This window comes from Chelonia mydas, chromosome 5, assembly GCF_015237465.2.
Source record: "Chelonia mydas isolate rCheMyd1 chromosome 5, rCheMyd1.pri.v2, whole genome shotgun sequence".
Classification (NCBI taxonomy): domain Eukaryota; kingdom Metazoa; phylum Chordata; order Testudines; family Cheloniidae; genus Chelonia; species Chelonia mydas.
The window spans coordinates 4,510,866-4,525,860 of record NC_051245.2 but is presented as its reverse complement, the minus strand read 5'-3'; the positions used below and the strand labels follow the sequence as shown (position 1 = coordinate 4,525,860).

At 46.3% G+C, this 14,995-nt stretch overlaps 1 protein-coding gene across 1 annotated transcript in view; it reads left to right on the top strand.

Annotated features, from left to right (window-relative positions):
• DNAI1 (dynein axonemal intermediate chain 1) overlaps nt 1-14,995 on the top strand; it is a gene marked incomplete at its 5' end in the record, with an annotated part of 258,464 nt that overhangs the window by 126,106 nt on the left and 117,363 nt on the right. The window contains 2 exons of the mRNA XM_037902893.2: nt 2,848-2,935; nt 9,484-9,563. Coding sequence (XP_037758821.2) covers nt 2,848-2,935; nt 9,484-9,563 — 168 coding nt within the window. The remainder of the gene's footprint in view (nt 1-2,847; nt 2,936-9,483; nt 9,564-14,995) is intronic.

Here is a 14,995-nt window from a genome sequence, read left to right as displayed (position 1 = left end):
TTAAAGCACAGCCAAGGTGCTAACAGGGCCGGATTAACCTTTTGTGGGCCCGGCACCAAACATATTTGTGGGCCCCCCTGGGGGCAGTGGAGCATGGCGCTGGGAGATCAGTCCCCTGAGCGAAGGGCCAGCCAGGGCAATGGGGCATGGCATGGTGGGGGCGGCCCTGTTCTGCACAGCCCAGCGCGAGGGCACTGTTTACAAACTGGCAGTCACCAGATGCAGGGGCGGCGAGTTATATGGGCCCGTGGTCCCCGTGCTCCAGGAATATTCAGGGTCCGGAGGCCTGGCTCCACCAATGTTCGGGGCCAGGTGTCTCTCCTGGCCCCGCCTGTTTCCCCTGCGCACCTCCCCATGAACATCTCCTGGCCCCGGCTGCTGCCCCAGGGTGAATTAAAAGGGCCCAGGGGCCCCGGCCGCAGCCACCACCACCGGTAGTGCGGTGGAGCTAAGGCAGCTTCCTGCCAGCCCTTGCTCCACACCGCTCCTGGAAGCGGCTGGCACATCCCTGTGGCCCTGGGTGGGGTGTCTCCGTGCGCTGCCCCCACCGTGAGCACCAACTCCATAGCTCCCATTGGCCGGGAATTGCAGCCAATGGGTGCTGCGGGGGTGGTACCTGTGGGCAGCAGCACGGAGACCCCCCACTGCCCCCCACCTAGGAGCCACTGCAAGAGGGGTGTGCAGGTCGCTTTTGGGAGCTGCCCGAGGTAAGCACCGCACTCCTCACCCTCTCCTGCATCCCAACTCCATGCCCCAACCCAGAGCTTTAACCCAGCACCCAAACTCCCTCCCAGAGCCTTAAGCAGGTGAGTGTGGTGGGGGCGGGACTTGGACCTGTTCTGGGCACCACCAAAATTATACAAACCTGCTGCCCCAGGGCAGATGCACACTGGCCTGCCTGGCCTTATGCTGCCAGAGGGCCCCTTCCCCTCAGGGGCAGGACCATGCCACACCATGCAACCCCCCACCCAACTCCCCCGACTCTGTATGCCCAGTGCCCCACAGATTGCCTCACCACAAATGCACAGCGCCCTGCACACCACCATCCCTGACTACCACCCCTGCCCAAATCCCACCACAACTTCCCAGCATCAGACCCAGAACTCCCCCCGCAGTGCCCCAACACACACAAACCTCCCCCACTGCCCAGCTCCTCCCACCCCCTCACAGACCCACTCCCCCACACCCTGCCCCCCAGCCACACTCACTGGCACTGCTGAGCCAGCACAGAGCAGGGATCCCCGCTCCCAGCACAGTGCTAGGAGGCAGGACAGCTGAAGCCCAGAAGCACAGAGCAGCCCCATCTGCCACGGCCCCACCCAGCCCTCCCTGCCTGGCACTGGCGGTGCCCGCAGTGGAGGGAGCATTTCCTTGCAGGGTCGGGGAGGGACGACAGCCACCAACTTTCCCAGCCTGCCACTTCCACAGAGCGGCCGTCGAGGCAGGCCCCACTCCTGGGGAGCCCAAAGCAGACCGGCCGGAGGGCAGAGGCTGAGGGCTCCCCTCCACCCCAATCACTGGCACTGCCTGCCAGTCAGCAGCCTGCCAGTGACAGGGGTGGAGAGGAGCCCTCGGCCAGCCGGCCGCCGGCCGAGAGGAGTGAGCAGTGGGTGGGGGAGAGGGACCAGGGGGTGGAGAGAAGCCCTGGGCCAGCAGGCCAGCTGAGAGGAGCTAGCAGTGGGGAGGGAGGGGTCAGGGGGTGGAGAGGAGCCAGTGGCTCAGAGTGCAGCCCAAGTGGAGCGGGCTTGGTGGGGGCCCCTTTTGAACGTGGGCCCGGCACCGGTGCCCTTTTAAACCCGGTACTGGGTGCTAATTCATAGGCTTTAACAATCACAGCATTAATATGGTGTTATACAAACAATGGCCCAAGTTCTACTCCCCACTACACTGGTGTGACACAAAGCAGAAGTTGATCTTGCCAAGTACAGTAGAATCTCAGAGTTACGAACACCAGCGTTACAAACTGACCAGGCAGCAACACACCTCACCTTGAACCAGAAGTGGGCAATCAGGCAGCAGCAGAGACAAAAGGGGGGAGAAAAAGCAAATCCAGTGCAGTACTGTGTTAAATGTAAACTACTAAAAAAATAAAGGGAAAGCAGCATTTTCCTTCGGCATAGTTAAGTTTCAAAGCTGCGTTAAGTCAATGTTCAGTTGTAAACATTTGAAAGAACAACCATCACGTTTTGTTCAGGGTTACGAACATTTCAGAGTTACGAACAACCTCCATTCCCAAGGTGGTCGTAACTCTGAGGTTCTACTGTAAATATTAGTATTATCCTCATGTTACTGATGGAGAAACTGATGCAGACTTTAATGGCTAGATAGATTACAGCTTTCATTTCGTAAACCTTTTGCTCACACTGAGTGCCTCTCTTCTTGAACTGGGGGGTGAGAAGGAACGTGCCCAACCTGAAATACCATCAGTCTGTTTTTGAGAGATACTGAAGTCAACAAGAGCTACAGGTGATCAGGATTTCTGCAAAAAATCAGGCCACTTAATAGGTGCCTAAATGATGTAGTTGCCTAGCCCAAGTTTGAAAATTTTGACCCAAGAAACCAGGGTGTGTGTGTAACCTGGGTGTGTGCACATGGGTGTCCTGCTGTGATAAGGTCCCAATACAGTCCATGAGTGGTAGAGGCTCTCTATCCTGGGGAAGGGAAGCAAAGCTCACAGTAAGTAAAACACAGCTTTCACAAGCTGCCGGCTGCTGGCACGAAATGACAAATACTTTTATGTTCAGCTTTTTAAAATTCTTCAAGAAAATGTGCCATTTCCAAGCAATGACAGTCTCTGTATTGTCACCACAAAGACACTTATTAATCTGAAGTCTCCTCTGCCTGCAGAATGAGCTGGTTCATTCAGATGTCATCAAGCTGTCAGTAGAGGGAACAACGATGGAAGGGCCAGAGGGACTGCAGCTGCAAACAATTGGTATGAGCCCAAGTTCTCACCATCCTGATAATTAGTGACATCAAACCTCTAATCACTCATGCATAGAAATTAAAGCAGAGAGCTCTCCAGGTGTGAGGTGATGGCGAGAGAGACTCTTAAAGAATCCTAGGACCTAATCACATCAGCCACACTATCAGAGGCTCGTTCACCTGCGCATCTACCAATGTGATATATGCCATCATGTGCCAGCAATGCCCTTCTGCCATGTACATTGGCCAAACCGGACAGTCTCTGTGTAAAAGAATAAATGGACAAGTCAAGGTTCCTTCCCCACTCTGAACTCTAGAGTACAGATGTGGGGACCTGCATGAAAGACCCCCTAAGCGTATTCTTACCAGCTTAGGTTAAAAACTTTCCCAAGGTACAAACTTTGCCTTGTCCTTGAAGAGTATGCTGCCACCATCACACGTTTTAAACAAAGAACAGAGAAAGATCCCATTTGGAGACGTCTTCCCCCAAAATATGCCCCCAAGCTCCCTTTCCTGGGGAAGGCTTGATAAGAATCCTCACCAATTGGTACAGGTGAACACAGATCCAAACCCTTGGATCTTAAGAACAATGAAAAATCAAGCAGGTTCTTAAAAGAAGAATTTTAATTAAAGAAAAGGTAAAAGAATCACCTTTGTAAAATCAGGATGGTAAATACTTTACAGGGTAATCAGATTCAAAACACAGAGAATCCCTCTAGGCAAAATCTTAAGTTACAAAAAGACACAAAAACAGGAATATACATGCCCTCCAGCACAGCTTATTTTACAAGCCATTAAACAAAAGAAAATGTAACACATTTCTAGCTAGATTACTTACTAACTTTACACGAGTTGTAAGGCTGCATTCCTGATCTGTTCCTGGCAAAAGCATCACACAGACAGACAAACCCTTTGTTTCCCCCCCCACTCCAGATCTGAAAGAATCTTGTCTCCTCATTGGCCATTTGGGGTCAGGTGCCAGCGGGGTTACCTTAGCTTCTTAACCCTTTACATGTGAAAGAATTTTGCCTCTGGCCAGGAGGGATTTTAGAGCACTGTATACAGAAAGGTGGTTACCCTTCCCTTTATATTTATGACAGGACACAAATCAGATGTCAAGAATTATAACATTCAAAAACCAGTTGGAGAACACTTCAATCTCCCCAGTCACTCAATTGCAGACCTAAGAGTCACAATATTACAACAAAAAAAACTTCAAAAACAGACTCCAACGAGAGACTGCTGAATTGGAATTAATTTGCACACTGGACACCATTAAATTAGGCTTGAATAAAGACTGGGAGTGGATGGATCATTACACAAAGTAAAATATTTCCCCATGTTTATTTCCACCCCCCCCCCCACTGTTACTCTCACCTTCTTGTCAACTATTGGAAATGGGCCATCCTGATTATCACTACAAAAGGTTTTTTTCTCCTGCTGCTAATAGCTCATCTTAATTGATCACTCTCGTTATAGTGTGTATGGCAACACACATTTTTTCATGTTTTCTGTGTATATATGTATCTTCTTACTGTATTTTCCACTGCATGCATCCGATGAAGTGGGTTTTAGCCCACGAAAGCTTATGCTCAAATAAATTTGTTAGTCTCTAAGGTGCCACGAGTACTCCTTGTTCTTAAAGAAAGGTTACTCCTCTTGGCTGTTAGCAGATCTAAGTCAGAGTCTCTGTGGAGATGATGGTCGCTAACCTGGGAGAAGGTTTGACTCTCAGGCTACGTCTTTACTGCATGTGAAGCTGTGATTGTAGGGTACGCATGCCCACTCTAGCTTAAATCTAGCTAGCTCATGGGAACATAAGAGTTGCCACCCTGGGTCAGACCAATGGTCCATCTTGCCCAGTATCCTGTCTTCCGACAGTGGCCCGTACCAGAGCTTCAGGTGGAGTGTTCAGAACAGGGCGTTTTTTGAGTGATTCTCTGTCTTTTCTCCTGGCTTCCGGCAATCAGAAATTTAGGGTTGTCCTGAGCTTGGGGTTGCATCCCGTCCAACTTGATTAATTTCCGTTGATGGATCTGACCTCCAATAACTTAACTTGGTTTTTTTCAACCTAGACATGATTTTAGCCTTCACTACAGCCAAAGGCAATGAGTTTCACAGGTTAGCTATGTGTTGTGTGAAAAAGTACTTCCTAATGTTTGTATTAAACCTGATGTCCATTAATTTCATCAGGTGACCCCTCATTTTTGTATTGTGGGAAGGGGTAAATAACAATTCTCTAGTCACTTTTTCCACACATTTCTTGACTTTATAGACCTCTATGATATCTCCCTTTCTCTAAGATGCACAGTCCTAATTTTTTTGTTCTCCCCTCGTATGAAAGCCATTCCATGCTCTTGATCATCTTTGTTGCCCTTCTCTGAACATTTTCCAGTTCCATTGTATTTTTTTTGAGTTGGGGTGATCAGAACAGGACACAAAGTATTCAGGATGTGGGTGCACCAGGGATTTATATAGAGGCATTCTGATATTTTCTGTTTTATTATCTATCCCTTTCCTAATTGTTTCTCACATTCTATTAGTGGTTTTGACCTATTCTGTGCATTGAGCTAAAGTTTTCAGAGAAGTGACCATGGCAACTCCATAATCTCTTTCTTGAGTGGTAACAGCTAATTTAGAACTCACCATTACATATGTAGAGTTGGGATTATGTTGTCCAATGTGCATTATTTTGCACTTATCAATATTGAATTTCACCTGCCATTTTGTTGCCCAGTCACCTAGTTTTGTGAGATCCCTTTGTTGCACTTAACAATCAAATATGGATTTAATGATTTTGAAGAATTTTTTTATCATCTGCAGATTTTGACACTTCACTGTTCACTCTCTTTTCCAGATCATTAAAGAATATGTTAAACAGTACAGGTCCCAATGCAGATCCATGGGTGGGATCCCGCTGTTTACCTCTCTCCATTGTGAAAACTGACCATTTATTCCTACCCTTTGTTTCCTGTCTTTCAGTTACTGATCCATGACAGGACCTTCCCTCTTATCCCATGACTACTTAGAGTTTAAGAACCTTTGGTGAGGAACCTTTTCAAAGGCTTTCTGAAAATCCAAGTGCAATATATCTAGTGGCTCACCCTTATCCACATTTGTTGACCACCTCAAAGGCATGATTTCCCTTTACAAAAGCTTTGTTGACTCTTCCCCAATAAATCGTGTTCATCTGTGTGTCTGATAATTCTCTGATACTACAGTTAGACTCACTAGCCTGTAATTGCCAGAATTGCCTCTGGAGCCCTTTTTAAAAATTGGTGTTACATTAGCTATCCTCCAGTCATCTGGTGCAGAGGTTGATTTCAGGGATAGGTTACAAACTATAGTTAGTAGTTCTGCAATTTCCTATCTGAGTTCCTTCAGGCTAGCTGCCTAAGTACTTACCCAGGGTCCCAGGCAGGCTTGTGTAGCCCATGCTGAAGCCCATGTTGTTGTGACTTCATTGCTCTTGGTACCTGAACTATCTAGATTAAAGCTAGCATGGATATGCCTACATGTGCTGCAATCACATCTCCGATTGCAGTCAAAGCAATGGTCGTTTCTATCTAGATGTAGCTAGTCAAGATCAACAATGTTATCCATCTCCCTCTCACCTAAGGTTAACCTCAACTAGCTACAACAAGGTATAAACTATCAGTTCCTTGCCTCCGTCACACCAAAAGAGAACATAACAATCGCCATATTGGGTCAAACCAAAGGTCCATCTAGCCCAGCACCCTGTCTTCCGACAGTGGCCAATGCCAGGTGCCTCAGAGGGAATGAACAGAACAGATAATCATCAAGTGATCCATCCCCTGTCGCCCATTTCCAGCTTCTGGCAAACAGAGGCTAGGGACACTATCCCTGCCCATCCTGGCTAATAGCTATTGATAGACCTATTCTCCATGAACTTATCTAGTTCTTTTTTGAACCCTGTTATAGTCTTAGCCTTCACAACATCCCCTGGAAGGAGTTCCACAGGTTGTCTGTGCGCTGAGTGAAGAAATACTTCATTTTGTTTGTTTTAAACCTGCTGCCTATTAGTTTCATTTGGTGACCCCTAGTTCTTCTGTTATGAGAAGGAGTAAATAACACTTCCTTATCTACTTTCTGAGTCATGACTTTATAAACCTCTATCATATCCTGCCTTAGTCATCTCGTTTCCAAGCTGAAAAGTCCCAGTCTTATTAATCTTTCCTCATAAGAGCTAAGCCGGGTTAGCTGTCTTGCTGTAAAAACATGCCTATTTTGGGAGAGAAGATATAGCCTTACAGAGCTTGCAGAAGGAAATTCCCTTTGCATAGAAGAATGTTTCAGAGTTAGCAATTTGTAGAGAGTGTAATATATTTGTGAGAGGGAATTACTTTGATACATGCTGATGGTGAGTCACAATATAGGATCTCCAAGGAATGAGGGAGGGAACTGGGACTGGCTGAGTAAGGAGATTGGGAGTCGGGATGTAGGGGGACTGGGAGTGTGGAGGGAGGAGACTTCGCCTTTTGGGGCAATGGGACTGGGATAGAAACCTAAGGAGTGGAGACTGGGACTAGCAAAGTGAGCAGAATGGACTGGGGTAAGGAACCAGTGGTGGGGCAGGGGTTTGGGGGGGGACAGACAGAACAGGGACCGATTGTATGGGGTTGGGTAGAGAAGTCTGTGCCTAGAGCACACTCCCATTCAGATCCTGGACTGGGACCCTAGATTCCTGACTCGCCTTCCTCTGCTGTCAGCAAATATTTGTGAAACCCAATGGTAAAGTGTCTCGTCCCTTTCTAGGGTTGGGCCACATAGACGATAACAACCTACTACTGCTATCAGTTACTTTGTTAACTCAAGTGACAGGGGTCTGTGTGGTGGATCTAAAGGTTCCAACCCTTCTGATATACCATGTAGGTGTCAATATGATGCTTACATGATGGAATTTCATGGGTCGGGGGAAGGAATTCCAAATGTTTAAAAAAACTCTAGGAACTTACACACAAACTATATTAAAAGAACGTTATTAAAGTTGCAAAGTCGAGCACTCAAGAGTTAGGAAATGCCAGAATTAAGGTTGCAGTGCAATTTGGATTCACCCTGCAATGTGTGTACGAATTATGAATGGAGCCCTACCAAATTCATGGTCCATTTTCATCAATTTCATGGTACTAGGATTTTTAAAATAGTAAGGTTTCAGAGTAACAGCCGTGTTAGTCTGTATTCGTAAAAAGAAAAGGAGTACTTGTGGCACCTTAGAGACTAACCAGTTTATTTGAGCATGAGCTTTCGTGAGCTCAGATGTTTACATCTGAAGTTTCATGGTGTTATAACTGTGAGGGTCCCGACCCAAAAGAGTGTTGTGGGAGGTTGCAAAGCTATTGTAGGGGGGGTCATCACTTTTGGGGGGGTGCAAGGCTGGCCTTACAGGTGGGTGATTGTCCAGGGCCCCATGGTTAGAAGGGTGCTGTGGTCCATCCCTCCCCCCATAGCCAGCCCAAGGCCACTTTAACTCCTGAGCACTGGGCCCAGAGTTGGGGAGGGGCAGGGCTGGGAGCACCCCAGCTGGGGGTTCCTATTGTGCGCTGGGCTCCAGCTGCTAGTCCCGGTAGGGCTGGGGAAGGACAGGACTCCCTCTTCCCTGGGGTGGGTCATACCCATCTCTGGGAACCTCCCCTGGCTGCAGGAAGCTCCATGGCTGTGCTGCCTTTGGAGCTGGAGCTTTCTGCAGCCAGGAGAGGTTCCCGAAGGTGGGTCGGATCTCCCCCGTGCTGCTGGGGGCACCACAGCTGGGGGCTCCTACTGTGCGCCAGGCTCCAGCTGCTAGTCCCAGTCAGGCTGGTGAGGGACAGGACTTTCTCTTCTCTTATAGGAGCCACTCCTCAGACTGGGCCAGACCCACCTCTGGGAACCTCCCCAAGCTGAACTGGGACAGGGTCAGGCAGCAGCTATTCAATATTTTGTTGTCTCCACATTGTTCAATGTGTGGCTCCAGGCCTTATTTACTGCCCACTAGTCAAACCCTGCCCTGAAGACATAATTATTAATTTCCTCCACAGGCTTTTCTGTGGGCCCCATCACTATAATATCTGAGAGCTTCACAGACATTAACAAAGGACACAACATCCTTGGATCCAGAGATGCCAAGGTGGGGCTGGAGAGAGAGGACTTATTCTCTTTCCTTCTTTAAGGTCATCCTGGGGAAGGATCTGTTCTTGAAACAGTGCAGGTCTGGTCCATTTAGGTTCTGATACTATGCCCATTGCCATGCTGAGTGCCTTCCAGAAATAAGAACTGAGATTTGGCAAATTTGATGAGATGTTCTGTGGGAACATAGCGGAGTGCAGGGAAAGAACATCTTTGATATACTGTGCTGCTGAGGAGGGGAGAGGCCACCATCTAATGCTGCCCTGAATCAGAGGCTCCGAATTAGCAGGTGCTTAGCACCCACCGGCAGCCAATATGAAAAAATATTTTTTCAAAACCTTCATTGATGGAATTTGTGCAATAACAAAGAAACCTATGCTTGATATCATGGCCGTCTTTCTGACTGACAGCTCTCCCTCTCTCTCTCTCAAATAGGTTGTGGAACTTCCTTTGATTTTCACAAGAAGATAGATTATTTATTTCTCGTTGGCACTGAAGAAGGGAAAATCTACAAGGTAAAAACCATTTCAGGGAAACCTCTTTTACCTCTCATCACTGCTGTCTATTTTATAGAGTTGTCATCTTAGTCATTTCCCGAGAATATGTAATAAAATGCAACTTCGGTCCTTCAATCAGATCTCCATGGGTGGACTCCGATGCCCATGGGAAGCCCTGGTAGGTTGCTGGAATATGCCTGAGCAGAGCCAATTGCCACTGGGGTCTAAAAGAACCTCTATAGAATAGAATCTTGTATAAAGATTTTTTTGTACAAACTGCATCCCAGAATACAGAATGCAACTGCAGAACTAAATAAGAAGGGAGTGAGAGAAATGAAGAGGGATACAGCCCGTGCCTCTGAGCCCATGCCCTCATGACTATGAAATGGCAGGAATAATTTAATCTGCTTTTTATTAAATCACAGGACTTTCTAGCCCTCTCTTTTGTAGAGAGTCTTGAAAATGCAAACTGTAACCAGTGGTAGCTCGAGAGGGAAGTCTGTTCCCTGTCCCGCTCCCATTGCACGCAGCGTTCCCCTGGCCCTTCTTTTGGGGTCTATTAAAATTATAGCCACAGGGCCTTCAGTTTGGGTGAGGACCTTTAGCCTGTATATGGCTGGTGGGGCAGAGCTGCCCAGAACACAGCTATGGCCGCCGCAAGCTCCTTCACAGCCGACTGCCTTCAGCAGACTCCTCTGCTGAGCTGGAGGATATTCTGATGTGGCTCTCCCTCACTCCCCTGCTGAAGTTGCTCCACTCTGAGCCTGCCTACTGGAGCAGACCCCGCATGCAAATAGGTCCATGGATCACTCTAGGGCTTAGACCAGAGATAAGAGCCTGGACACCAAGAGTGGGGCAACAGTGCGCATGCTCAGACGCAGAAATTTGGGACCCTAGGGAACTTTTGCTGCAAAAATTTAGGTGCTGAGTGAGGTTAGGCTGCAGCTGAGTGGGGGGCTTGTGGGTGTCAGTGGAGCCCAAAACGGACTTTGGCACCTAGGTACCTATGTGGGTCTGGGCCCTCATGTTTCCACATTGTAAAATGAAGACATTGATCCCAGCCTCACTGGGAAGGTATGGTGATAAAGGCCTTGATCTAGCAAAGCACTTGAAACCTGTGCTTTCATGCTTTGCTGGATTTGGGGAGGAAGTCTTTAAAGTCTGTACAATGCTAATCTCTGCCAGAGCACGTACACAGCCTTGGGGCAGATGGGGACATAGCAGCCCACGACCTCCAGCTTATCTAGGCAGTTAGTTCTTGCAGAACTCTCAGAAATGTTGGCAAGTGTCCAGAAGTGCTCATTCCCTTTGCCACCATAGTGTTAATTAGAAAGACGGGTCTAACTTCAAATATTCGAGAAGAATGAAGAATCAAGGGTAAACTCCTATCTGGCTGGACATGCCTATAGACTATTTGTTAAACTGTTTTAAAAAGTGAGTTTCTGAAAGCTTTTATTTTTCCAAGGGGTGAAAACTTCCTAACAATCAGCAGGATAATATGTTAATTTTTTAGCTGCAGAACAATTACAGAGAATTTCAGAAAATAGTGTGATTAATAGCATTTCTGAAGCCAAGAAATCATTATCTTAATTACACACTGGTCTATCTACTGCCCTTTTACATAGAGGACAAACTGTTTCTGCATTAATATGAACATATAATGGAAAACAGCCTCTTTACATATTATCCACTGGTTTGTAACTTGTTCAGACCTGTGTATTGAAAGGAAAGTTGCAGTTACACGAACCCTGCAAATTCAGATCACGTCTTTTAAAGTGATATTAATTATGAGATCGAGTCTTGGGATAGAATCAGTGCTCAGCCACTGTGCGTGTGTCCAGAGACACTGCAGTGACACCGTTAGACTATGTCGGAGAAAGAGAGAGATCTAGCCAAAGTCTTTGCTTGGGTTCTACTTAGCCCTTTCTGAAAGAGTTGGCCTGAGAAAGGACTAAAAAAAAGCTAACTTAGCACCTCAGGATCTGGCTCATAATAAGTAACAGCAACAACTTTAAACCCTTTTTGATTTTTTTCAGTGGTTTCTAACGAGATCTGAATTTTCTCAGTCCTAATCTGCCTGAGGCTGTCAAGATGGTTGCTGCCTATTTGATTTGTACTTTTTGTTCCCCATTATAAGCCCCCTTTGAAAAAATTGTTTCTTATATTACCTTGATACATAGCGTTTCTGTAAGTAAACTAAAGAAACCCAACAGGATTCTGAAGACGCCCCTAACTGTCCACGTGTGTAGGGAGAAATTGAAGAGTTCTGTGTCAGGCCAAGGTGTTTAGTGCAAGCTGCAATGCTGCTAGCTAACGTTACAAACAAATGCTGTAACCTCTATGAATTCGTTTTCCTTCTCCATATTCTACAGCAATGTCTTGTAACCCTATGGCCAGCTGTTTTATCACAATATTCCTTTACTGGTGTTAACAGATTCTTTGTTTTACCATCACAACTTAATAATAGTACTAACTTCCTGAGAACACACCTATCATCAGCTACATAGGAGAAAAACTTACTAAGCAAATCTGGGACAACAGTCTGGAAGATGAAACAGATTCTGCACATTCTTGGTTTGGGTCTAATCATCCTTTTCCTCGTCTTCAAAACTTTCACGCTGAAGGTCAGACTTCACATTTTTCAGTAGTGTTTGATTCTGAAATGTGTCATAAGCAGCCTCAGCGAACAGGAGAGTGAGGGGAAATATTTGCCGACTTCTTTCAGTTCCAGACAGCTTAGAAGTTCTTTGTAACTTCAGTAGGTAACAATTTCAGACAGAAATCTCATTTGTTTTTCAAATTGGAAATAAGGCACACATTTTTAACATTGAGGGTGATTGACGATAGGAACAAAAATTCACTGAAGAGATGCTTTAGTCAGATACAAGTTACTGGGCTCAATACAGGGGTAGCTGGGTGAAAGTTAACAGCCTGTGATATACAGCAGGTAAGATTAGATGATTTAATGGCCTCTTCTGACCTTAAACTCGAAGCAGCTCTGGAAATGATTCCTTACCTGACCCCACACCCCATTTATATCTGAACTTTCAAGATACCAAGCACCTCTCAAGATACCAAGCACCATAACTCCCTTGGAATCAGTGGGAGCTGAGAGCGTACAGTGCCTTTCACAGTCAGGCCATGTTTCCTATCCTTGCAAGGAGAGTGGGTCTTTTCCGTCTCTAAGTTCTATGAGCCTGTCATCTTAGTTAAGAGTAAAACTGGCAAGCATTGTAATGAATGTCCGACAGAAGCAGCCAGATCAGAGGGGGTAGACATACCACACACTAGAGCACGGAGGTAGGTGCTTATTTTCTGCAGAAGTCTGGCAGGGTTCTGCCCTGCCCCGGCCTGTTTTGGCTGCCAGTTGGAGAAAGAGTTTTTCCACGTGGCCTCAGCCAGGCATGTGTGGAGAAGGGTCTCTGAAAGGGAAGGAGAATGGCCCAGGGAGCAGTAGAGGCAGAGCCTGCTAGAGCCAGCCTGGCTGAGATGCCAGGAGAGCCTGGGGAATGAGCTGCTCCATCTCTGCCTGACCTCTGCACTCTGTGATGGCCAGGGCCAGTGCTACAAGACTGCTTGGTTTCTTGTTTACAAGAACTGGAAGGAGCCTGCCAGGGGTATGGCCATGGACTCCTTCCAACAACCCAAATCTGAGGGAAACAGGAGTTTCTTAAAGAGGCGGATTTATAATTAGAGGCTGAAGCCTTAATGAGACAGCCTTTTCTTTGGGCATTTTGCCTTTCTCATATGAGCCTGATGCTACAGGCCTAGACCAGTCTCGCATACCCCATCAAACAACCTGGTAGGCCAAGACACCACTGACTCCCAAAACCGCCTCCCAAAGCGATGACTATGTTGTTCCTTTGATCAAAACTGTATCAGCTTCTGTCTAGACAGAATCTCCAAAAATATTCCCCTGAATATTAATTTTCCATGGGATTCAGACAGCCCTAGGTCAAGACTCTTGTTGATTAAAAGTCTGAGACATTAAGGGTCTTTCAAATCAATAACATGTGGTGAGAGTTGAATAAAGTAACTTCCCTCACCTTTCATAGAATCATAGAATATTGGGGTTGGAAGGGACCTCACGAGGTCATCTAGTCCAACCCCCTGCTCAAAGCAGGACCAATCCCCAACTAAATCATCCCAGCCAGGGCTTTGTCAAGCCTGACCTTAAAAATATCTAAGGAAGGAGATTCCACCACCTCCCTAGGTAACCCATTCCAGTGTTTCACAACCCTCCGAGTGAAAAACTTTTTCCTAATATCCAACCTAAACCTCCCCCTTTCAAATTATCCAGGTCCTATTTGTCTCTTCACAGCAGAGTAACTTTCAAAAACAAACCAAATACAAATCCCCCTTATGAGTGAATGTAAAAAAGCATGAAGCATTGATACTGCATGTACCATTAAAGCAAATTCCAGCAATATAACAAAATGCAGAACTAGCAGCTCAGTGACAGAGTATCTGTACACCATCATATTAGCAAACTTCGGATGACACTGACTGATAAACTGAGGTAACCCAATGATGATCATGCTCCTGAATTTAGGAATATCTCTCTGGGGCAAGTGCTGTGTTTTTGGGTGGCCAGCGTCTAACACAATGGGACCTCAGTCAGGGTTTGAGCCTTAGGAGCTACTGCAATACGAATATTTAATAAGAATTAGTCTTGTCCCTTTTCTGATATGTGAAGATGCTGGAAGTGCAGAAAAGTTTGAGTATCCAAACGGTGAATGTGACTTTGTAAGAAACTGAGTTAAGCCTTGTAATTTTGATTAATTGGAGTCTTTGGAGTGCAAGAATTATATTCCCATAACACTTTAGCAAGCCTCCTGTTCTAATCTGAATGCATTCAGCATTTGTTATGGTAGTGATGTGCATTATGAGCCTTATTGGTGGCATACTGGGCCGTATTTGCAAACATGGGATCCTAAATTGAACCTAGAAAATATGCACACTTGTTACAAATACAGTTAAGTGTTTTGCACATGCAGACAAGAATGATGATGATTTTAGTTTCCATAGAAAGATCTCAGGTGTTAATGAAATAAGCCTTCCGGGGTGTGTGTGTGTGTGTGTGTGTGTGTGTGTGTGTGTGTGTGTGTGTGTGTGTGTGTGTGTGTGTGTGTGTGTGTGTGTGTACACACTATTATCTCAATTTTTCAGATGAGGAAACTGGTACTCGGAAGTCCGCTGAGTGACTATTCCAAGGATCTCACAGAAAGACCAAGGCAGTGTTGGGAGTGGAACCTAGTCCACTGTGCTAAGCGATGCTGCCCTTTACCACATGCAGTTGGAGGCTTAGTGTGTGCAACACTTGGGCAAATGTTGCTTGCACAATGGCACATACACTTGACAATGGCTGTTATCATAACTGAAGGTTCTAAATAAATTCAGCAATAGTCAACAGATGAAACATTGCATGGATTTAGTTACACTTCCTCATG